We start from the raw sequence: 23,084 nt of genomic DNA on the forward strand, positions 1-23,084 counted from the left end.
CCCCCCGCACTCCCGCAGCACAGACCCTCTGTTCCCTTCCCCCTTTGCTGGTGTGCCCCTCGGTGCAGTGGGCCTCGGTGGGTGCCCTCCATGCACCCCACAACCTGCTTAGCTGTTCCACTTCATTCCCCCCCTCCCTGGCGCCCTGCTCCCAACACCTGATCCAGCAGGCAGGGGTTATCCAGCAGGCAGGGGTTTCCCCACCACAGGTCACAGATCCTCTTTTGGGGTCTCCCCCCTGTTGTCAGTGATGCCCCACTTCCATTTTAGTGCTGGTGGCAGTCACCCCCCCAGCCCCATCCCTTTCTGCCTCCCCCACGTGCCTCCCGGGAACCCAAGGGACCGGAGCTGTTCCATTTTTATTTTCTACACCCCTAGGCTGGATAGTGGTGGGTGGTGATGTCTCCTCTTGTGTGTGCAGTTTGGGGGAGATTAGAAGGAATTGCTTTGAGCTTCCTGATCCTCGCAGTTGTCCTTGTTCCAGTCTCTTCTCCTCTCATTTCGCACTTGCTTTCTGAGAGGAAGCTTTAAAAGTCCCTTTCCCCCTGCTCCTCGGTGTTACTAGTGCAGGGGAGGCTCCTGCTCTTCCTGCTTCAACTGTAGGGCCTGAAGAGGAGAGGGAGACACGAGGACCCTTTAAAAGGAGCATGACCCAAACACAGAGCAAGATTGTCAGTGGCCTTTCTCTGTGTGTGTTTGTGTTCACTGTTTGTTCCCCACACCCCATGGTGTCTCCTCTCCAGGTTGGGGTGTGTGGTGGGGGGGTCGCTATGTCGGATGACGATTCAAGGGCCAGCACCAGCTCCTCCTCATCTTCATCCTCCAACCAACAGACAGAGAAAGAGACAAGCACGCCTAAGAAGAAGGAAAGCAAAGTCAGCATGAGTAAAAACTCTAAGCTGCTATCTACCAGTGCCAAGAGGTGAGGCTGCAGTCAGTTTTCTCACTGATTCGCTGCATCTTCTCTCCTTCCTCATTTTATTTTACTCTGTTCCCCCACTGCTCCCTTGCTGCTCCCATTCCTCATCTCTAGCCCTTATGCTCAACCTTGCCACATGAGCTGCCATTGTCTCACTTTTTTCAGTGTCTCGGTGCAGTGAGTGTCTGCCCAACTTCTTCTCTGGTCTCTTTTCCTGCTTCTTCCTCTGTTCCATCCCAAATATTTTCCTGTCTTTTCTTCCTCTGGGCTGTTACTCTGTCCCTCAGTTATTTCCACTGTCTTTTCCTTTTTCCTTATTAGCATCAGTTATAGGGATGGTGTGGGATTGGCATTAAATTCCTTCTCTGCTACTGGAAGCTATACGGTCCTGAGTAAGACTTTGCATTTCAACGTCAGTTTCCCTTTCTGTAGGTTGGGATTGATCTAGAGTGGCTTTTTTCTTTCCAGGACTGCTTTGGGGATTAATTAATGTTTGTGAAGAGTTTTGAGTTTGCTTGCACTGGGGAGTGCGCTCAAGTGCAAGGGGTGTAATATAGCCCCAAATCTTTTCCACCAAACACATTACTGTTGTTTTGTCTGCTCATCACTTATATTTAATTTTCTGTGTATGGTTGGATGTTGACTAGAATAAATAATCCACAGCAGGTCCACTTGTGGACATTCTGCTTTAAAATAGTTTTTGCTCACAGCACAGAGTGGGTTGGGTTTTTTTTGAGATGAAATCATTTTTATTCCAGACTAATGTCTACATGGGGGAGAGATGCCTGCATAGAATAGTAATTCCAGAACAGCTACGTCAGTTTTCTTCACCTGGACAGTAAAATAGTTTTTGCTCACCGCACAGAGTGGGTTGGGTTTTTTTGAGAATGAAATCATTTTTATTCCAGACTAATGTCTACATGGGGGAGAGATGCCTGCATAGAATAGTAATTCCAGAACAGCTACGTCAGTTTTCTTCACCTGGACAGACTCTTATAGCTACTCATTTAAATAAATGAATAAATAAATAAATAGTTACCCTTTCTTATTTATTCTGTGTTTCACCTGAATTCAGCACCATCCTGCTCCAGGGAGCTAAGCTGACAAATGGATGTTTTCAAGCAAACTTGCAGTACTTCAGTAAGAATAGTAAAACCATCTCACAGAACAGCTTTGCCAAGCAGCACAGAGAGGTTGTATCTGTAGGTGTCAGAAGTGACTGGGGTTTTATGCAAATGCCCTGACGTCGCAACTGTGACTCTGTGGCTTTGTAGAATTTAGGCAGTTTGGTTATTCCAGATCTCCACTCCGCGGGTTTCCATGGCAAACTGACATAGATAGTGGCAAGTGGTGTTTATGTGTCGTGTCCTTAACTATTTTAAAAAGAGGATTGTAAACTGCCTAATATGAGAAGGCTGTGGTTCTCATGTATGACAAGTGGAAGAGAGGCAGAAGATGCCGGCTGAGTTTAAAGGAGAAGAGAGGTAGACTGAGTGCTGGGTGGGGAAATCTGGAGGGGAAGCCTGAGTGACAGTAATGGGACTCCAGGGAAGGGGATGATAGCTGGTTGGGCATTTTGTGGCAAAAGCAGTGTGAGCCCAGAATAGTGTGGGCAGGGAGGACAGGGTGTTGTCTGAATGCAGTGAAGAGAGGGAGCATCTGGAGTCCTGAGGGAGGGGACGTGGGGATGTTGTGTGGCTCTTGAGGGTGAAGAGAGGGGAGAATTGAAGGTGGCAGGAATGTGTAGGAGCCTCGGAAATAGATATTCACCTTCCTTTAAGTGTCCTTGGGAATGGCGCAGTTATTCACTCCCTTGGGGCTGGTGTTTTTTCTCAGGATGGTGATGGGAAGCTGGGCGGGAGAGGGGGGGAGCCAATTTGGCAATGACTGTTTCTCTCAATCCAGCAAGACAAAATTCCTTTTCAGACTGCAGTTTCCTCCTAGCCCTTGGTGCATCACATTTGCAGAGGGTTTCCCTCATTTACAGGCTGGTTGGCAGAGTAAGGCGGACAGTCTTTTCCCCTGCCCCTATGTGGTTGGCATCTTTATGGGAGCATACAACAGTGCACCTGTCGGGTTCAGTGCACGGTGCCTGTCTGCTTTTCTGTCCATCTCTGTAACAGGGTGCCTGTCCTGCTTAGTGTGTTTGGACTGGTGGGAGGCTGCAGCTGAGAGTGCCTCTCTTACGTAGTGTTGCAAGCTTGCGGTGACAGTATGTCTGTAAGGCGTATGTGTTAACTGCTATCCCACACGGTGACTTACCTTTGTTCCTTCTCGCTTTTATTGCCACAGGATTCAGAAGGAATTGGCTGACATCACCTTAGATCCACCTCCCAACTGCAGGTTGGTGTCGATTCCTTGCCTGAGGAGGGTGGGGAAAGGTGAGGGGCTGAAGTGTGCCTGTGTGTGTTGTAACTGTCCTCAGAGGCTCTGGGTAGAGCAGAGGAATGGCTGTTTAGGTGGCCGACGGTATTTTTGTGAATGCTTGGATGACATTAAATAGTTTCCAGGTGGGGGGGCCTCCAGAGATTGTATGTGTTTTGATACGAGTTTTCTGTTTGTCTGGGGGGTTGTTTTGTTTTTGGTTTTTTTAACAATTGCATTTCAATCTTGTTATACTGCTTTGTGTGTATGTTTCCGAAACTGGCCTATAAAGAAGAGTGTGAAAACTTTCTCCTTGTTTGTTTTTTCTAGTTTATAAATCTAATGCCTGACTGCACTAACCTTATATAAATAAGAGTCCTGCCAAGGAAACAGAGAATAGTAAAATGCTACGAGCTTTTTAGCTCAGTTCTGTTGTGAACATAACTTACAGTGGAAGAGAAGCGTGAATTTATCATGCAGTGGGTGCCCTACAGGAGCACACGTGTTAGCTGATGAAATAACAAGCAGGGATATTCTGTTGCCCTTTATAGAGCAGCTTGTCTTTAAGTATGTTTTAGAAACTTGTACCATTTGTTTAAAACATCTAGCAGGTTGATTTGGTTCATTGCATGGTGGCCCGAGCCTCTTTGCATTTGGAGAGGAGGCAGTAGTAGTGTAACATCCTTGGTTGTGCTTGTTCATTCGAGAGGAAAGTGGCTTTCAGTCTGGTCTGTGTTCACTGTAGTTGCCAAAGCACAGCTCTGTTCCTATCTTCTTGCTGTGATTGAGGTTTGAGGCTTTTTGATGTTGGTAATAGCAGAAATAAGAGAAAATTCTGTTTATAAATAACTACTTAAGTTGGTCTTTTTAGTATTGAGTTGCCACCCACAAGTGCACTTGAACCTTTTTATTGAAGCTTTTTGCCTCTGTTAGTCTGCAGGGAGGCATTAGCACAAGAGTTAGCCTGACAAGTCCAGAGCCACTCTTTCGGTACCAGTCCCAAGGATCATAAGTAACGAAAGGAGGGATGGGATGAGGCATGTGAGTAGAGGTCTAGGCTGATACTAAGATTTTTGTGCTGTTTGGAAGATATCCCAAAATCTTTAGCTGTGACGATAATTGTTTTAGTGACGATAATGACTGCCTGAATATTACAAGAGCTTCCAGCTCTTGGGCTGGAGGTGTCTGTCCTGTCTGCGTCCTGGCTCTGTGTCAGGATGAAGTCCACATGCTTTCCCCTCCTCCTCCCACCATAACCTGATTTTCATGGGAACAAAACCCAGAAGCACAGCTCGGAAAGGCGCTGTGGCTTGCTCTCTAGATAACTGAGTCTGGGTGATCAAGGTGGTGGGACTGCAGTCTATTGCAAATCTATCCAAAAGTTGTGATAGTATATGAGTATGTCAGATTGCAGGTTTCGTCTGAAGGTTTGTGTAAATAATATTAGAACCCTAATTTGTCCTTGTTTCAATTGGCATCATTCACAGGTAAAGATGAGCTAGCAGACTACCTGTCAAAACAGAATATGGTTTTGATTTTTCTTTTTTTAATTACATAGACCACTGAGGATAATGCACTTCAAGGCCCACATAGTAAATTTGTGTTGTTTCAGCCTTTATAACTATTTCTAATGGTAAAAATTAGTTCATAGTACAAGTAGTGATGATTAATCTTCACCCATAATGCAATTACAAGTATTCTGCATTCCTTCCGACCTTCAATTGAGTGACTGAAGGCTGGCAACTCTTGCAAATAATACATGAAACTGGTGTAATTGTTACTGTCTCTTAATATGTTGATAGATAGGAAAACGTGAATGGAAGGGGGAGGGTGTGTGACCAAAGGAGTTTTGGTATTGCTCATCTTGGGGTGAAGTCATCCTACTTCAGTAAAGATAGTGCTGAGAATGAAGGAGAACAGCTCTGCTTATGGCTAACGAGGTTCCAGTTGCACAGCCAAGCACTGGGAGTTTGCTTCTGTAGCAGCTGGTTTGTAAAAGGGGAGGCAGGTGCCGATTGCCACAACAGTGAGATGAGTTTCAGCTATCACAGTTAGGGGGAAAGTTCACCTCTTGTGGAAAAAGAAATAGAAATAGTCAATTTGTGAGTATGAGGAGATTAAGCAAGTGAGAGACTCTGGTTGCTGCATGACGTTTAAGGTTGCCAAAATTTGCTCTGGGGAAGCCTGCTGACAGTGTCACTGCTTTCCTTTACTTTTTTATTTTTCCCTTCGTATGAACCATATTAGCATGCTGTGATGGAGGTATTAAATACATAGTTCCAGAACTTAGTTTCAATTTCCTGCCTTCATGACTTTGCTTATCCTCGCCTTTCCTCTGACCTCCAGCCCCTCATCTCTCTGCTGCCTTTGTGCCTCTACAGACTTTTTTCAGGTGTCACTGGAGGAGAGGGCAGTCCTCTCTTTTTAGGCATCTCACTCTCTCCTGCAAGACTAATCTCAAAATTTACATATTCAGGGAGCTATATACGATATCAGGTACTACCTGTTCTGCTGTCAACTTTAGGGGTGCCAAAGTCTCAGAAGTCACATTTGAAAATGTGCATCCGAAATGGTATCCTGTGTTATGTTGGAAATGTCATGTTCTTTTTTTTCTGCTGGACATTTGTTCTCACACCATCTTCGTATTTTCCCCTGTTCTGTGCCGTGCCCCGTGTTTGATAGCAGTTCATTGTTGGCCACGCTTTAATTTTTGGCCTCGTTGCAAAGTGCTGCTGTTCTTCCAGTTTTATTGCAGTAATGGGAGTTGAAGATATTTAACACATCCCAGAGCAGCTCTGCATATTGAAAGAAAAAGCTTTAGGTTGTAAATGATTTTTAGTAAGAACTGTTTTATTTTTCTTCTTATAAAACACCACATATAAGATGCAATTACAAATAATGAAAACCATTTGATATTTCAAACAAAATAGCTTAAAAACAAATGAGTTTCATTTTTATTTTTGTAGCTTGCAGTGACCGTATTTTCATGTGTGTAACCCACAGATCATCTGTTTAAAAAAAAAAAAAAAAAACAAACAAAAAAAAACCAAACCCCAAGCACACTCAACACCCTGTGATTGAGCAGCTGTGTGGGTTTTACACATATGTGGGTAATATGAGGGGAAGTTTATCCCAGAACTTCCTCTCCCCTCTGTAGTTTCCTTGCTTCTGGTTTTCCATAGCTTGCCTGTGTCCTCCAAATGCTTACCTGTGCTTGTCTCTCATTGACTGCTTCATCATCCCATGTAGTCCCTTTGCCCCTCAGATCTCCCTCCCCAGGCTGTGATTTTGATTTTATGCAGGCTAGGACAGTTATTTGTACAGAAGTGCAGAATACGTGCATGGAAATGCAGTATATGTTTGGCCTGCATTCAAAAAGTAGATTTTTGGACTTGAAGACATTTTCTAAAAAGATATATTTAATACACTTTACAAATTTGTGGATTCCTGATGGAGGCAATGCTGTCCTCATAAGTGTCCTAGTGTAGTATATGTGTAGCGTTTGGCTACTTCTGAGTTGTTCTTACCCTCTTCATCGTTTTCGGTAGGCTGGCGCTGTAGACGTCTTCAATTTTCTGTTATCTGCAAGATGATTTGACTTCTGATATTAATACTGAGTTATGAAAGTTAACTGTGGCTTTCAAGTTCAAAAGGTAGTTAGCGGTTAGTATGAATTGGAGAATAACTGTTTGGACCTGAAGTATTTCAAATCTTTTAAAAGGGTACCTGGTAATATCTTCTCCTACTTTGTATTATATCAGAAAGTTATAACTCATGTTTTAGAACTCAAAGAAGGTACCTAGAGACTTTGAACTTTTGGTCTTCTCTGTACGTTGGTGACGGAGTATGTTGTGTCTGTGCGTTGGGTCATGGAAGTCTGCATCCGCGACTGCCTGCAGATGTCGAAATACGGTTCCATCTTGCTATGTAGGCAGCCCTGATCTTTGTTTGTAGATAAGACTTGTATTGTGCCAAAGCTTTCCTTCTGTCACTGTGACAAGGTTTCTAAAGCTTTAACAGAAGTTAATTAAAGCTTTGAGTGCTGTTTATTCTCTTTATGTCAGTTATTTGACCTCTGTATCTAAGCATCTCCTGATAAAGTAAATCTGCTAATTGCTGTGAGGTTATGAAATAAATGTTTTTCCCCATTTTAGGGATGGGGAGTTGCAGCACACAAAAACCAAGTGACTTGTCCAAGGTCATGCAGGAAGTCTGTGGCAAAGTGGATAAATGAATGTAAATCTCCTTTGTTTCAGGCTAACTTGCAGCTGAGCTGTTCTGCTGGAACTGTGTGTATCAGTCGCATTATGAGCAGGGCTTTGAGTCTGTGCTTTATTGGGTGTCTGGTATTGACTGTATGTAAGCATGGTAATTTAATGTTATTTTTCCCATCTGTGTAGAGGGACCAAAATGGGTATTAACTACAATTAATGTTTTTTAATCTTTCTTACCCAAACTGAAACAAGTTTGTCTCCACATGGCTCATTTAAGTCCATATAGGCAAGACCAGCTGTTACTTAAACAAAAATAATTTTCAAATCTTTACTGAATGAGGCATTTGCCTGCAAGGCTTACCATTGCTTCAGAGTAAAATGCTATCACAAATTAATTATTTAAATAATAATAAAATACAGTTGTGTTTCCTGGCTCCTTCAGCCCAGTTTTTGTAAATTCACAGAATAAGGACCAGATCTCCCTGAGAGTCTTGTGAAAGTTAACTGTCAGCACTTAATAAATATATATCTCAGTATAGATGGTAGAGAGAAGTGTTCTCCACTATAATGTGTGGAATAGTCATAGTTTTCAAAACTTTGCAATGTGGAATTAAGATTTCTTGGCTAGAGAGAAGTCTGTAGAAAATGTGTGGCTCAGAGGCTGTTTTGAACTCAATAGTTTCATATTTCATATTATATATTTCCTCTACATACCATGAAAGTCTGGCATTTGTTTTTTGTTTTGTTGGTTTTATGGTGCTTGTAATTTTTTGCAAATGTATTTTTCTCAATACCCCCAACTCTTCCTCTACATACCATGAAAGTCTGGCATTTGTTTTGATTACATTTGGTTTTATGGTGCTTGTAATTTTTTGCAAATGTATTTTTCTCAATACCACCAACTCCAATAATGCTTTAAGTGCTTTTGCTTTTAAATCTGGTGTATTATCTAAGGATGGACTGTCACTGTTAAACTATAATATCGGTGGTGTTTTTATTATTTTTATGCTTGGAATAGTCCTTTCTGAACATAGCCATTTTCTAGCATAAACTTTCTGGTCTTAGATTTTGTAATTAAAAATCTTAATTTCAGTAAGGTCTTTTTTTTTTTTTTTAATGTGTACACTCAAATTATTAGAGCAAGAATGACACAAATGCTGGGTTTTACTTCCTTGTAGAAATAAAAAATGCATATCACGTTTAATGAAAATTATCAGCTTGCAAAAGTGGTTTTAGCGCTTTTCCCCCCTCGTGTTGTTTCTCTGAAATGGGAGTGTTTTCTGTGAGAAGTTTCCAGCCATAGGATAGGAAGGACCTTCATAATTAGTGCTGTGTGTAGTTGAAAAATATCTTTTTGTCATATAAACTACCATTGGTTCAGCATTCCCTCCCCCCTTTGTTTGGCACATGATCCCTGGAGAAATAACTCTTCCTTTTGAAATGGTGTATTAACTAATTTAGAGATCCTCCGCAGCTGTGTATGGTCTAGCTTGCAAACCATAAAAATAATACCATTTCTACACTCAGTGAATTCAAAGTATGTGTAGGTAGCAGCTCCTGCAGGCGAAGTCCTCTGCCTGACATACTCAGACAATAGCTGCACAGGAGCAGCTTTCTTACTGTGGATTGATTAGTTAATATGACAGGAATTCACCTTTCTGAAGATATTCCTGTTTTTATTTATTGGCTCCCTTTAAAAATCAGAAATTTTTTGATGGCCAGGCTGCTCGGACGCTGTGGCAGGAGCTGGCTGATGCTGTGGTAGATTTTGTTTGGCACATCCTGGCTCAGTAATTCCCAGATGAACTGCATTCTGTGCTCTTGCATGCCAAACATCGGAACGATGGATCTTGAGAGCGGCTGTGAAATTGTATCATGGCTAAGAACAAAGAGGATTGAAATCCCTTCTGTGCACACTCTCTTGTATACCACTTAATTTTATTATTTGACTTTCAGCTTTGCTGCCCTTGGAGGGCACTGTGCAACTGTGTTTATGATGCTGCATATGTGTTTTATGTGACAAATCCTAATATTTCTTCTTGGTTATGCAGTCTTTAATTTGGTTTCGTTTCAGTTGTATCCCAGCTCTGTCTGTCTAGATTTTTATATTGGGTATGTGTATAGCAGCAGGCTATATGTCTGGTTTTGTTTTAAGAAATATTAATGATATATATATATAGTACTTTATAGACATAAGTTGGAAACACTGTGTGGAGTATTTATACTTTAAGGGCTTGAATTTATCTTGTCTTTTTATACGAAGACAAAATTATCCACGGAGAACTGGCTAGTCTAGGGGATTGAGAAAGTGATAGGGGATGGTTTTGTGTTTGAGGATTTCAGCAAGGGCAGGTTGCTAGTGACTGAGAGCTTTGTGGTTTCTCAAGAGGTTTCTGAAGAATGGGTTAGTCTTGAGAGCCGATAAGATGCCGTCTGACAAGACGTTAACTTTGGCCCCGCTGTCAAAGGGGGTTGTGCTGGGAATGGAGACAGAGCTCACCTGCGTCGGTACAAGTTATGTCAATGGATTAAGGTTATTGATGAGTTAGTGCATAGCGAAACTTCTCCAGCCTCTGCCTGCGCTCTTCTATAATTGTACATGACAGACCAGCCTTCCATACAGCACCTCTCTAAAAGTATTTAATGTACTAAACAAAAAGAAGATATCATTTTATGTGAATGGGTTAAGAGATTATTGCACATCTGTGCAGACTTGCTCATCACGCACAAAGTTAAGGGCTATGCTTTCTCCACCAAAGAAAGTGCTTTAAACTAAGTTAAATTAATGATGTAATTTAGTCATTATAGTAGAATCTTGCCAATCTGTACATTTATTTGAATGAAATAAGTTTATACTTATTTTTCCCTCTGAGGCTTAACAGTGGAGGTCTAAATACTGACTTCATTATTTTACAAATGAACTAGAGAACATGTATTGTCAAGTACTATAAATAAACTACAACTGTCAAAATAAACACTGTACACTCTGGAATTCTTGTTTCTTTTGCCAATTTGCAAATTTCAGCAACATGCAATTGATCTTCCAAGGCATTTGTGTAAAGTGTAATGGTTACTACAGTGCACTTAATACATACTTTCTGTGCATGAGGGGCTAATTGACATTACCAGGAGAATATATCACAGATCTGTATGCTTAACTTGCAACATCCAATATGCAATGATCTTTTCTTTATTAACCTGGACTCCCTGGGATGGGAGGTGGAGGAGAAAAGGAGAGCGGGGCATGCAGATTGTAGCTCAGGGCAGATGTAGCATTTGATTCCCCACGCTCCCTCCAGTCTCTTCCATGATTTCACAGCTGCAAATATAGATCAGGTAAGATTAAGTTGAGCTGTTCTGAGAACTGGGTCCAGGCCAAGTTTTGGCAGTTCATTTGTTTAAGAGAAAATACAAAGTAATTGGATTAAAGAGGCTGTACGATTAATGATGCAGAGTCCTGTTAAATTTCTTTGCTTCTGTATTTCTGTGAATCTGTGCAGAATTGAGGGCTTGATTCCTCCAAAGGCTTCACCTTTTAGAGTCAAAAGTGAGTGTAAACGAAATCAGCATGTTTGTTAGATGGATTTTGCACTTTCTATCAGTGTAATGATTATTTAAGAGATTAGAGAATCTCATTTCTCATCTTTTCCTGTGGAGCTGCTGGACTTGCTGGAAGCACAGAGAATCTTGAACTGGGACTGAGAATTGTAAAGGCAGTAGTAAATGCTGTGGGCTAGAGGGGGAGACGCTTCCTGAGGCAGGTGGACTGCTAATATTTAATGCTATTTCTGCTATGGGTATCTGAGCAATAGGTTTTTGCCATTGAAGCTAATTCCAGTGTCTATTAAGGAGATATCAGGAGAGGGGTCTTGGGGTCTTTTTTTCTTTCCTTCTTTTGATGGCTAGGATCCTACAGAGAGTTGCACACAGGGGTGAAAAGACCCACAACATTAAAAATTAATTCTGAAGTTGAAGGTGCCTTTTCATGATAAATGAATTGATGAAAAGAAGAAAAATAATTCTGGTATGGATTCAGAACTTTGTCAGTTTTTGGAGACAACAGCGAAGCTTCAGGGCAGTAGTGATCATTATACAAGGAATCCTGTCAGGGTAAGTGTCTCAAAGGTTTTGCATGCAGTTTGAATATCTTCACTGAAATGTTATGGTGCTAATTTAGGTGATAACTGTTATGGATATGTCATATGTTTGAAATTTTCAAGTGGACAACTTCTGGAAAGTTTCTGTGTGTTTATTTGGTATTGTGAACAAGTGTATACCACTCTGAGAAGTGGCCTATAAATGGTGGAGGAAGTGCAATATATTTAATTAAAGCAGCGTTTAACTGTTGCAGATGGTTTTGAAAGATTGCTAAAATGCACACTGTTGTAGTAACATAGTTTGAAAGCAATTATATTAATATTGTAGTATACCACAAAAGGTCATTTCATCAGAAGTTTCTGATCAATCAAACTGATTGTTGTAATACTGTATTTGCACATTATTTCCTGTATGTCTTGGTAACCTTTTTAAAGGAGATAAATTAGGTGATGCATGCAAGCATTTATAGTTGGTGTCCTCCTTGACTTCCTTGTAAGTAGTTTATCAATAAGAATTGTCTAGTTTTGTTTTTGATGGGGTAATTCTCAATTTGAGAATCTCATCATATTTGTGCTTTGGCTTCTGATAAAAGTATTTATGCCTACTTACACTTGGTCTGTGGGAGAGAGGGAAAAGACTGAAGGCTTTAAATAGCTGTGCCAAACAAAATCTCAAAATATCATGAGTCTGACTAGAGGTCTCCATTGCATTAAAGCTGTGGCTATACTTTCCTTCCTACTTCAAATTGAACTTCAACACCTACTTCAAATCACCCTTGTGATCTAGGAAATCGGGGAAGAAGATATATGGTAGTGACAAGAGTGACCTAGGAGATCTAAGTTTTGAATGTAACTAGTGTCAGGCCTTCAGCTGCCCTGCTGCTTGTCTTTTAGTCGCATCCCAGGATTGAAGTCCCCAGTGAAATTGTAATACTTCCTTTAGAATAGCATTTTTCCAATTTTTTCTATCCCTTCACTCCCGTTATGAGGTTAATCAGATTGCAGGCATTGGTAAGACTGAGACAATGAATGAGTTGCAGGCGAGGAATGGAAAAGGACATAAAACCACTCGAGGCAGAAGGGTGTTACGTTCCTATGGACAGCAAGATTGTGCGAGGCGTTAACAGTGATTGTAAGGGACAGCGGAGAGAGATGGCCCCATCAGGGTGGCTGAGGCAATTTTGCACCGGTTGCTGAAAACAGTTGCGGCAAAGGTGGAAGCGGAGACAGACTGATTCTTTGTCTGCTCCAGCAATTTAGTTCCACTTTCTTATTGCCTTCTATAAGGAGGAGAAGAGACAGGGCATCCTCCTCGTGAATGAATGGGGAGGGCCATCCATGGGCCAACCTCTTCTTGGGCATGAGTAAATTTTTAAAACAGGCAAGCATGCAAGCTGCAGCAATAGTTTTTGCTGTGCTGCTTGCATTATACCTGGGAGGCAAAATATTCATATAGCAATAAAGTCAATACATTTATACAGTCTTACACTGTTTACAATGCTCTGTAAATCAAGAAGGCACAACCTACTATACCTTGAAGAATACATGTAACAGGTGCCCAACTGTATCTTTGCAGGCCTCCTTGAACTGCTGCATGAGCCACACGCGGCTCTTGAGCCATGGACTGTCCTCCTGTATCTTTAGAAGCTCATGAGCGAGGTGTGAAAAAACAACAGTGAGGAATGGGAGAAGAAAATTAGGGGAGCGATAGCAAGAAAGGAGCAGAGGGAGAGAAAGGCAGACATAGAAATAGAGAGAGGGGGCAGAAGAGGGAGAGAGAAACAAGTAAGCAAGGAAAAAAAAAAATCACTTGAAACTCAGTCAATCCCAATCAAGTAGAGTAGTATTAAAGATACAAAGTTGCAAATTTAATTTGTTGAAGGCCCTGTGAACCTGCATCTCCCAAAACAGCACACCTTGCTTTTGTAGCAACTGGAAAAGAAGCATGACAAGAACTGTTACTCAGTAAATTCCATAATACTAGAAACAGAAATATTCACTGAAACTGTTAAGTGATCTTTTTAGAACAGATTAAGTCCTTCTGCCCAGTAGGCAGTGGAGTTCTGGAAACTGTTCCTGCAGGAGGTTGTGGAGGCAGATAGTATCAGCACACTCAAAAACGGGCTGAACAAATTCCGGGGCAACAGGTCCGTAAACAGATTGAAAGAGGAAAGTCAGGGATGTGCCCTTTAGCATCCCTAATCCAGTGGCTGTGGATGCTGCGGGAGTACAAGGGGAATGGATTGTTTCCTCATTTCACTCGACGTTGCTTTTAGCCACGTAAAATGTTCAACTTCTGCCCTTTATGGAACAGTTCTTGCCTCTCTTCTTTTTATGCTTTGCCGTTTAAAGCAAGCCCTCATTTCCTGTCAGTCAGCCACTTCTTGCTTTTGTGAAGGGTTAACCTTCATGCATTTGTCTTGCTGAATTTAGACTGTAAAAGTTTCAGGGCAAAGGACTTCTTTCATTTTTGTCTGTGTTTGCAAAGTGGTATGTAAATTTCTAGCTATGTTTAAATGTTCTTTAATAATAAAGTAGGTTTAGTCCTTGGGCTTGTAGATGTTTCCCTATCCCCTCTTCCCAAAAAACTGAAGTTCTGTGTATGTTGTGACATTGCATTTTTTTTTTCCATATCTGATTGAGGTAAATAAGCGAGTTGTTTTATTCAGCAGCTATTGTATTATCTTGAATATGTGATTTGGTTATTTTCCGGTTTTATGCACATCAAGGTTATCACAGCTGTTACTTTGTGATACTACTACATTGTAACAGGATAATGTCTTTTGAGATATATTAGTGTTGTTGGTTGTTTTGGTTTTTTTTTTCCTGGATAGTGGCAGAGAAATAATAAAGGTGTCCAACAGCTAATCTCTTTCTTTGCTGTCTTTGTGCTCCTACTTCACCTTCCACCTCAATAACTAGGAGGACTGTAACTATTTGTTAGGGAAATATTAGTTAAATTGCAGAGCTATTACATGTGCTGAGACATTCCAATTTAAAGTACTTAGTATTCAGTGTATGTACTTAACTCCTAATGACTATAAATATTATGTTACATTTGAAGTTTTGTAATGTATCAGTTATGTCTTGTACATTGTTTTTTCCACAGAAAATGCAAATTTTCTAACCCATAGACAGTGCAAGCTGTACTTGCTACATTGCTTTACAAGGATTTTTGCTTTGCTTTTCATAGTAGTCTTATTTATGAGGAGATGTAAAGTTCAGACAAATAATTTAGCATTGAGATTGTTCAGGTGCATGTTTCACTGCAGTGCTAAGTAGCACAGAACTAGCCATTTAGGACATATTTAGTAACCAGTACTGGATTTTGTCAGGAAAGACTGAAAAATAGGGATTGGATAGCGGAGCCTTTGTATGGTAACACTTTGCAGCAGGGATGTGATGAACTGGCAGCGTCCATCTGTAAGCTGTAGCAGCAGAGTAAAGGGCTGAGGGTAAATGGGGATGTGCTGTGACCTCTCTCATGGCTGGCTGAACAGCTGGATGGGATTTGTTAGTGTTTCACAGCTTGGCTTAAAGAGAGATAAGGAAGGAGTGCTGATTGGGGTCTGGATCTGGGAAGGAGGCTTGTCTGTTACCTACTGAAGTCTGTTCTATTTGAGCAGTCTTCATCAATTCAGAACGAATGGGGAAAAAAAAGGATGGAGCTAGAGTTGATGGATGAACTACGACACATTAGAAAAGAGTGAAAATATAGGGTGGGGTTAGACATGACCCTTAAAAGCAGAGAACGATAAGGGGGGGGAAAAATGCATTTTGCCAGATCCCTTTCCAGTAGTAAACCTGCCAGTCTCTTGCACAGATTCTCAGCTCTCTCTGTACTTCTTTCCTAGGCTCTCTCTTCATTACAATCCAATGTGTCCCAAGACACCAGTATGGTGTAAGTTCTGCAAAAGAGAGCTAGCGTGCCTGTTCTGGCCCATGGAGCTGGGCCTCTTTCTGCAAACCATCACAGGCTCGTAAGGAACAGTGCTAGTGTCTTCTGTCTCCTTATCCTGCTGAGCTGAGCAGGTTCTGGCTCCTTCTCTTTCCTGATGGCTGCTCTGTTCCTTCAGCAGTAAGCCATTACATCTGTCAAAGTCTGCAGCCCGTGCCTGCAGGGAACTGAAGAGGCAAGGTTCTCCTGTTGACAGAAAGATGTTTATGAGGAATTAAAAAATAAACAGACAAAACCTTTCTTGTCGTATTAATTTACTTGCAAATGAAGTATCAGTGATCAGCTAAACTACTGAATGTGTATATAGGTTTTTATTTTTTTTTTTAATTGCTTAAGTATTTGGATCATGAATCAGAAGAGCTTGATAAGGGAAAGAGGAAAGTGTTTTTAAAGTACTTAAATAGTCAATTGGGATAATCCTGAGTGCAAGGTAACAGAAGAATTTACATTTGTCATCTTTCTTTATGTGGTACTCTTTGGTCATTGGAAAAGTGTATTTTATTATCTTGAAAGGTTTCTAGTTAAGAGGATGCATCTAAACTTCACTCTGGGATTATGAAGACATTTGACATGTGCAGTAGGTGAGCCTGTATGAGTGTTTACACAGCAGACAGCTGTACGCCAGGCAAATGCAGGATTCTTTGGTCACTATTTTTACTAATCTTTCTGTCATGCGCACATTGAATGACACATCTGGAAAGTCATCTAGTTGCTGTTTTAGCAAATGGTTTCTTTCCAGGGGGAGAATCTCGTTTTCTGGATATTAAAATAGTAATGGAACTGTGATGTTTGCTTAGATTGGCTTTCCTGGAAGATAATGTGTCATATCCGAATGACATACTAGGTCGAGTGCTAAATTTCAGTCCTTGCTGAAGATAGTGAATGAACTGTGTCCAGAAATGAGTGGTTTTGTATGTCCCTGTTCATATTACTAGAGTTCAAGGTCACTAGAAGAGTTCTGGGTTTTAATGTACAATAAGTATTGTTTACCCATTCTTTCTTAAAAAGTGCCAAACTCTTTACTAAACTGTGTGAGCACCTTACTGTTTTATGTGGAGCCAGTGATTTTCTTTTTCTCAGGTGGTTATACACAAAGAGGATAAGCATTTTTTTTTTCCCCTTCCTTTTTTTATTTATCAATTATGCTGAGGCAGCTGGATGGAAGAGTGCATCTTGCTTTTGGCTTCTGAAGAAAAGATCTCTTTTTTTGTTTAGTGTGCTGGGTTATATATAGGGTTATTCTCTAGTAGGGATTATCTAGTATGATTATGAGGTTATCCTCTCTTCCAAAGGGTCATATATGTGATCTCTGGTCAGTAGGGGAAAACCTCACACTTTTGACCTTTCTGTCTCTTTGGACCCATTAGCTGTTGGACATAGTGGTGCTTCTAAAATTGCTTAATTGTTCCAAAGAGATCATTTGTGCTTACTCCGTTATTGCCATTTGATGCTGTCTCTCTACACACTGCCAAAAACCCACGGTATATTACATTTTTATTGTTATGTAAAGCAGCTGTAAAACAAACAGTGCGGTTGTGTAAGTGTATTTGAAATCTTTGCTATTGGCTACTTAATTTTTCCCTTTATGTCTCTAACTTTTACATTTATAGTTTTGCCACCGCAGGAAGCTAATGAAAAGCAAACATATAGACTGTTTGTTTAAAAATAATAATAATGCCATGCACAGATGCATGTTGCTTCCTTATTCATATTTATTATCCTGTTTCGCAGTATAAGAAAGGCTAGGGCATGCTGTGCTGGGGTTTGGTTTTTTGGTGGGAGGATTGGGGGGTTTTTGTCTTCTCTGTGCATTGGTTTGACTGTTACAGTCCTCTGATTTTAAGAAACTTCAACAATTGCAGAGCAAGTGAACATATAGCAAACAGAAAGAAAAAAAGATAAATGCATGTGCAGTAAGACATTGTTCTGGATGAGGGGAGGTCTGTTGAACTGTTCTGTTTTGTTTTTTTTTTTTTAATATGTGCATGCCTGTAGGGAATCAATCCCATGTGCATCCTTAGGACCCTCACAGGATGATGAAGGGTGATTTATTTTATGTGTTCAAGCTTCTCTTTACAAGTAGTACTGAAGAAAACAAGGGATTAAATTGTCCTATATTTTTTTATTCTCTCTGTACCTCTTTTGGTATGTAGTAGAACTGCACGTCTCAGGAGTAAAATTATGAAATGCATATATTTATTAAGGGCCTGACTTCCAACATTAGCTGTTTACAGTGAGAGTACTTGTTGAGATGATGAGTCTCTTGATCATTCTTTGCCCTAGTGGGAAAAGTGTGTAAAAACAGCACAACAGCCACTGGGCAGCCTCTCTCACAACTTTTCATCCACGTTGGTTGCAGCTGCTAAGACATTTTTAATAGATAGATTTTTCTTAGTTTAAGCTATTTTTCTGCTTTAATTGGAGCTTGCATAGCTTAGATCCTGCTTTCCACTCTATTCAGAAAGATACCTGAGCAAAAAGACACCATTGAGTCAGAGCTGCCTTCATTCTGTAGCCTGTGCTGGGGAGGCACACATACTTGTTGGGGGTCTGCTTTACTTGGATAAAGGAACAGAAACAAACTATAAAGATGAAAAGATGCTCAGGAGGGGAATGCGTACTTGGATTTTGCCAGCAGTTAAAGGTAAATCCTTTACAGCAAGGAAGGCTCCAAATAGCACCTCTTGATATGTGTTTTGCATATATAGGTGAATTGTTCAAGAAGAATGAGAATATAATATAGCTGCCAGACTTCAAGTTTGAAATAAATGAAGTAGATTTTAGCTTGGTTTTTATTTTGCCCACTATTTCATTTTGCAAATTATGAGGTAATTAATAATAATTTACAAATTTTAAAACCACTAGATGTCTGTACAACAGCTCTAAGGGAACAGTGTTGCATCAGATCTGCTTTTTGTTAGTGGTGTGTTTAGAGCATGCATGTGTGTGCAAACACTCCTTTTGCATTCACTTACCAGAGTGCAGCTGTATTTCTGAGAAGGTAAAGGGTTATGTTCTGTTCAATTTCCCCATCGTTCCATTCCCCAAAATGTGCAAAAATAGCTGTATGGAAAAGAATTATTGTAAGATCAACTTTCCTTCAGCATTTAACTTGACGTGCAAAAGTTGACAGAATACGTATTTTCCTAACATTACATCACCCAGGAGAAGCATACGTGGGAATGTCTCTTAAGTGCAGGCAAAACAGACTCCAAGGATAATGCTGACTTGCCACAGTTAATCCCAGTGGTGTAAAGAGTAAGGCCAACTTCTTGTTGTGACTGAGAGCAAAAGGTGTTAGCTGGGATCAGTGCTGCAGTATTGTATATTCTTGTCATCATTTTGTAGTAATTTGCTACAAAATGATAATATAATTCTAGATCTGCTGTTATGGAAGACTGTAAGAGTGTCTGTGATCTGAACAAATATCTAAGCAAAGGGGTTGTAGTGGGCTAATTCTCTTTTATCAATCCTAGGTGGTCTTTCTGCACTTCTACAGTGTTATTATGGTAGCAGTAGCTGTTCATTTTAACTGCCACTGAACTGAGTTAGTACACCTATGGAGGCATACAGATTTTGTGTGTGTGTATATAAACATTTGCATGTTTATACACACATGCATATTTACTCAGATTTTATATGAGAAATAGTGTAGGTATGATCAGAACAAGATATAACTGTACCTTTATCACCCAAGTTTGTTAAAAGATGTCATACATCTTTAGAAAACTTGATCTGAATGTCATCACACTCAATTAGGACACCTCATTTTGTATTTCACCCACCTGGGTTTCCTTTTTCCATCCAGTCCTTCTGTCAGCAAGTAAGAACTAATTGTGCTCTTGTGCCCTTCGCTAATCATAGCAGACTGGTGGCTTTCCCCCAGTCTTTGCAGACCTTTGACTTGGAAAAATGAACAACTTGACTGTGTAAGAACACTTTTATTTGTTTCATAAACTGTTTCATTGTTGAAAATATATCTTTAAAAGAAATAAATGTAATCCAAATGACGTTTGGATCCAAAAGAGTTTCTCTGCTCCAGAAATTTGTTTACAAGTCCTGATAGCTGGTCACATATAGCTGATGCCTTTTCACGTTGTAACTAATGTTTATTAATGATGCTGGTGTAAAGATCGAGGATCCCATGATACTGCAAAATGAAGCGTTGCGATGTAAGCTTATTTTTCCTCAAGTACAGTGTTGTTTCCCTTAAACATAAGAACAATCAGATTATTCAAAATAAAGAGGCTGTAGTCCTCATTTAAGTAGCACAACATAAAAGGACTATGATCTTGGACTTCTCAGATCCATTAGTTTTGTATTTGTCCTTCTGAATTACTGTCTTGTCGTGATTTTCGGTACCTAGCTTGGGAGAGAAGTTTGGCCAAAGTCATGGAAATATCTTTCAAGCATACTCTATGCATACTAGACAGGTGGCTAAGATTTCATACAGAAACTGCCAGACTCCTGAAGTCAATTTTTTCCTGCATTCTGTGGTTTTATTTGGATGATTTGATGCTAGTTTGGATGCAGCTAGCTGCACCGGTGTCTCAGTCATTGGAATGTGAGGGAAGTTGGAATTGTGCTCCGTAAGCCACGCTGCAGGCTGGTATTGGATCTGAGGGTAGGTAACCTTTGTATTTAGGGATCAGTCCTGTAGCTGAGGTAACACAAAAGCTCTGTAGTTTCTCTGAATTGTCCTTTTCTGTCCTGCAATAACTAAATCAAGCAAGATTTCCACTGAAATTGTAACAGCGATGTCATCAGCCTGTAATCCGGTGAAGTCCCTCTGAAATCTACTTCCACTGCTTTTATAAATGTAATGCCTCTACATAGAGATTCCTATTTTATGAAATGTTTTGTTTGAGGTCATGCTTGTGTTTGGTGCAGCTTTCACCCAGATAATGGTGATTACCATTATATACCATTATATACCATTATATACCATTACCAGCTATATACAAATACAGAGGTACACCCTTCCTGCAAGTGCCCAGAAACGTCATTGCAAAACTGTGGCATTGATCCCTTTTAAGCCATTCATCCATGACCCTGATGATGGCACCTGACAACTTGCTTATGCTCACAAAGTTGGAACTGTTGACTGTAACTGCTTCTACAGTGAGGTTTAAAATAGCATGCTGAATATGTGTGATATCAGAGGTTTGGGTGACATTAAATGATAGGTTCTTTTCTTTTGCATTTTTATTGTCCCTCTCCCTCACTAGCATCTTCAGCCACACATGCTATATTTCATTTGGTTAAAGTTTGTGGTTGGTTTGTTGTTGGGTTTTTTTTTTCTTCAAATATAAGCGTACCTGCGTTGAATAGGGGACCAGTTTTTTACACTTGTAGTAGTTGTTTTCTCATGTTCTCTCATAAGCCTCTTGCTCAGAGCTCATAAAGTCTGAGTTTCTTTACTTCCTTGTTCATCTTTCTCTGATTCTCCTAGTAGACAGGCAAGTTTACTCTGTCTGGAAGAACACAGCCAGGATGAAATACTTCAGTCATTTATTTAACTGTTAGCTTCATGCTGCACTGAATACTAGTGCAGAAAGAAGAACATAAATTGGAAACATCTGCTTTCTTTTTCTCATAACAGAAGAACAAAGAGATATGTTCTATTGAAATCAAAGGTGGCAAATAGAAGAGTAATAAAAGGAAGGTATTATATGTCTTTCACACATATAATTAGGCTATGGAACTTACTGTCACAGGAAATTATTGAGGCCAAGAACATAACAGGATTTGAAATAGAATTGGGCAGGCATGTGGCTATCATGAATGTTCAAAGTTAGTCTTATTAATTATGGTGATTTCTGAGCAATATTAAACCCATGCTCCTAGGCCTAAGCAAGTTTATCTTGAGATGTTGTATCAGAAGAGTGTGCTTTTTTTGTGTTCCTTCAAATTAAACTTGCCTGTGGAGTAAAATTTACTTGAATTCTGAGCGTTGCATGGAAATCCTTTTGTCTAGTCCCAGCTTGTACATATGCAAGCATTTTTCTCCCTCCCTTCTTCCATATATGCGCGTACACACCTGTGTTATATCTCTTTGGGACTGGATATCCTCCTCACGTATTTTCTTTGTCCCTTTCTATACCCCTTTTCCACATCCCTTTCCATATCAGCTCATCCCAGGAATGACCATTATGCATCATGTCTGAGCAGGTTGCACGGGAATGCCTATAGAAATGACCTACAAAGTGAGCAATAGAATCCGAGGACTTATGAATGATTAATACCTACACAGAGCAAGAGCCACAACGTTGATTAAACTTGAGTATGCTGTGATGAGTGAAATAACTATATTTCTGTAAAGGAAGTAATGATGGTAGCAGGCACTTTACCATGTCTTGGCTTTTTAATAAGTGGCACTTCAAGTTATGGAATTAATTCCACAGAGTGGAAAAATATCAGGAGCAAAGTAATAAATATGTTAAAAGGTTTGACTATTGTAGTTGACATTTATGCCTGCAAATCTCAGTAGAGCTTTAAACCATACAGTTCCTACACATGTGGGCCAGGGAGGAGAAATATCTTCTTGATATGCTAAAGCTGCTTTGGTTTTTGTTTTTTTAAAAAAAAAAATCAAAACCCAAAATAAAAACAAAACAAACCCAAATCTGTAGTATTAGGAAAAAAAAAGAAAAAAGTAGTTGAGCAAAAGTGTAACAGAAACAACGATTAGAAATCCCTGGGCATTAGCCAAAATACTTATTGTCTTTAGATTCTCTTCTTGGGAGTTTAGAAAAGGCAACTTGAATAAATCATGTGGCTTTAAAGCAAAGAACCTTAAAATGTCTCCTGTAGAGGAGTTCAGCTCTCTTTGCAGAGCTGTGTGCATTCCTTTGTAAGGTTCTGCTGTTCCGTAATTATCTAAAAACTGCAGTCAGATTAATGACAGAAGCAAAGCATGTTGCTTGTTGCTAAGATGCTCAGCTGCAGCATTGATTGATAACAAACTCTTAGAGTTTATTCTTCCATAAAGAATGCAATATTCTGTTCTTTACGGGATGCAGAAGCAACAAGGATACTTTCAAAAGTGTTCTTTGCTGACAGTAAGTGTGAGAATGCGGAATGCCATAATTACTGACTGGGCTAAGTGTGATGAAGCAAACCCCCAATCAAAGTGCTTTGCAGCAATCTAGCTTTTGCAGTCACTGCGGGTTTTTTCCAGGTTCCCAAAAGATTTCTCTATGTCCTGCATTGCATATGAACTTGTTCTGCTTAATTTGATGGGAGTTTTGTCATTGACTTCAACTAGCCCAGACTGATACAGAAGTACTGGCTTCTAGAAAGACAAGTACTTGACAAATGTATTTGCTAACAAGACAGATATTTCATAGAATCATAGAATCATTAAGGTTGGAAAAGACCTCTAAGACCATTGAATCCAACCGTCAACCCAACACCACCATGTCCACTAAACCATGTCCCTAAGCGCCTCATCTACACGTCTTTTAAATACTTCCAGGGATGGGGACTCTACCACTTCCCTGGGCAGCCTGTGCCAATGTTTAACCACTCTT

The 23,084-nt window shown here is 40.2% G+C and overlaps 1 protein-coding gene across 2 annotated transcripts in view; it reads left to right on the plus strand.

Annotated features, from left to right (window-relative positions):
• The first annotated feature begins 764 nt into the window (after window positions 1-764).
• UBE2E1 (ubiquitin conjugating enzyme E2 E1) overlaps window positions 765-23,084 on the plus strand; it is a 44,415-nt gene continuing 22,095 nt past the window's right edge. For both annotated transcript variants that reach the window (XR_002086319.1, XM_009288605.2), the window contains exons 1-2: window positions 765-922; window positions 3,212-3,262. Coding sequence is in view for 1 of the 2 variants with exons in the window: in XM_009288605.2 (XP_009286880.1) it covers window positions 771-922; window positions 3,212-3,262 (203 nt within the window). In the remaining variant the exon portion in view is untranslated. The remainder of the gene's footprint in view (window positions 923-3,211; window positions 3,263-23,084) is intronic.

Source organism: Aptenodytes forsteri, unplaced genomic scaffold, assembly GCF_000699145.1.
Source record: "Aptenodytes forsteri isolate BGI_AS27 unplaced genomic scaffold, ASM69914v1 Scaffold9, whole genome shotgun sequence".
In the NCBI taxonomy this organism is placed as follows: domain Eukaryota; kingdom Metazoa; phylum Chordata; class Aves; order Sphenisciformes; family Spheniscidae; genus Aptenodytes; species Aptenodytes forsteri.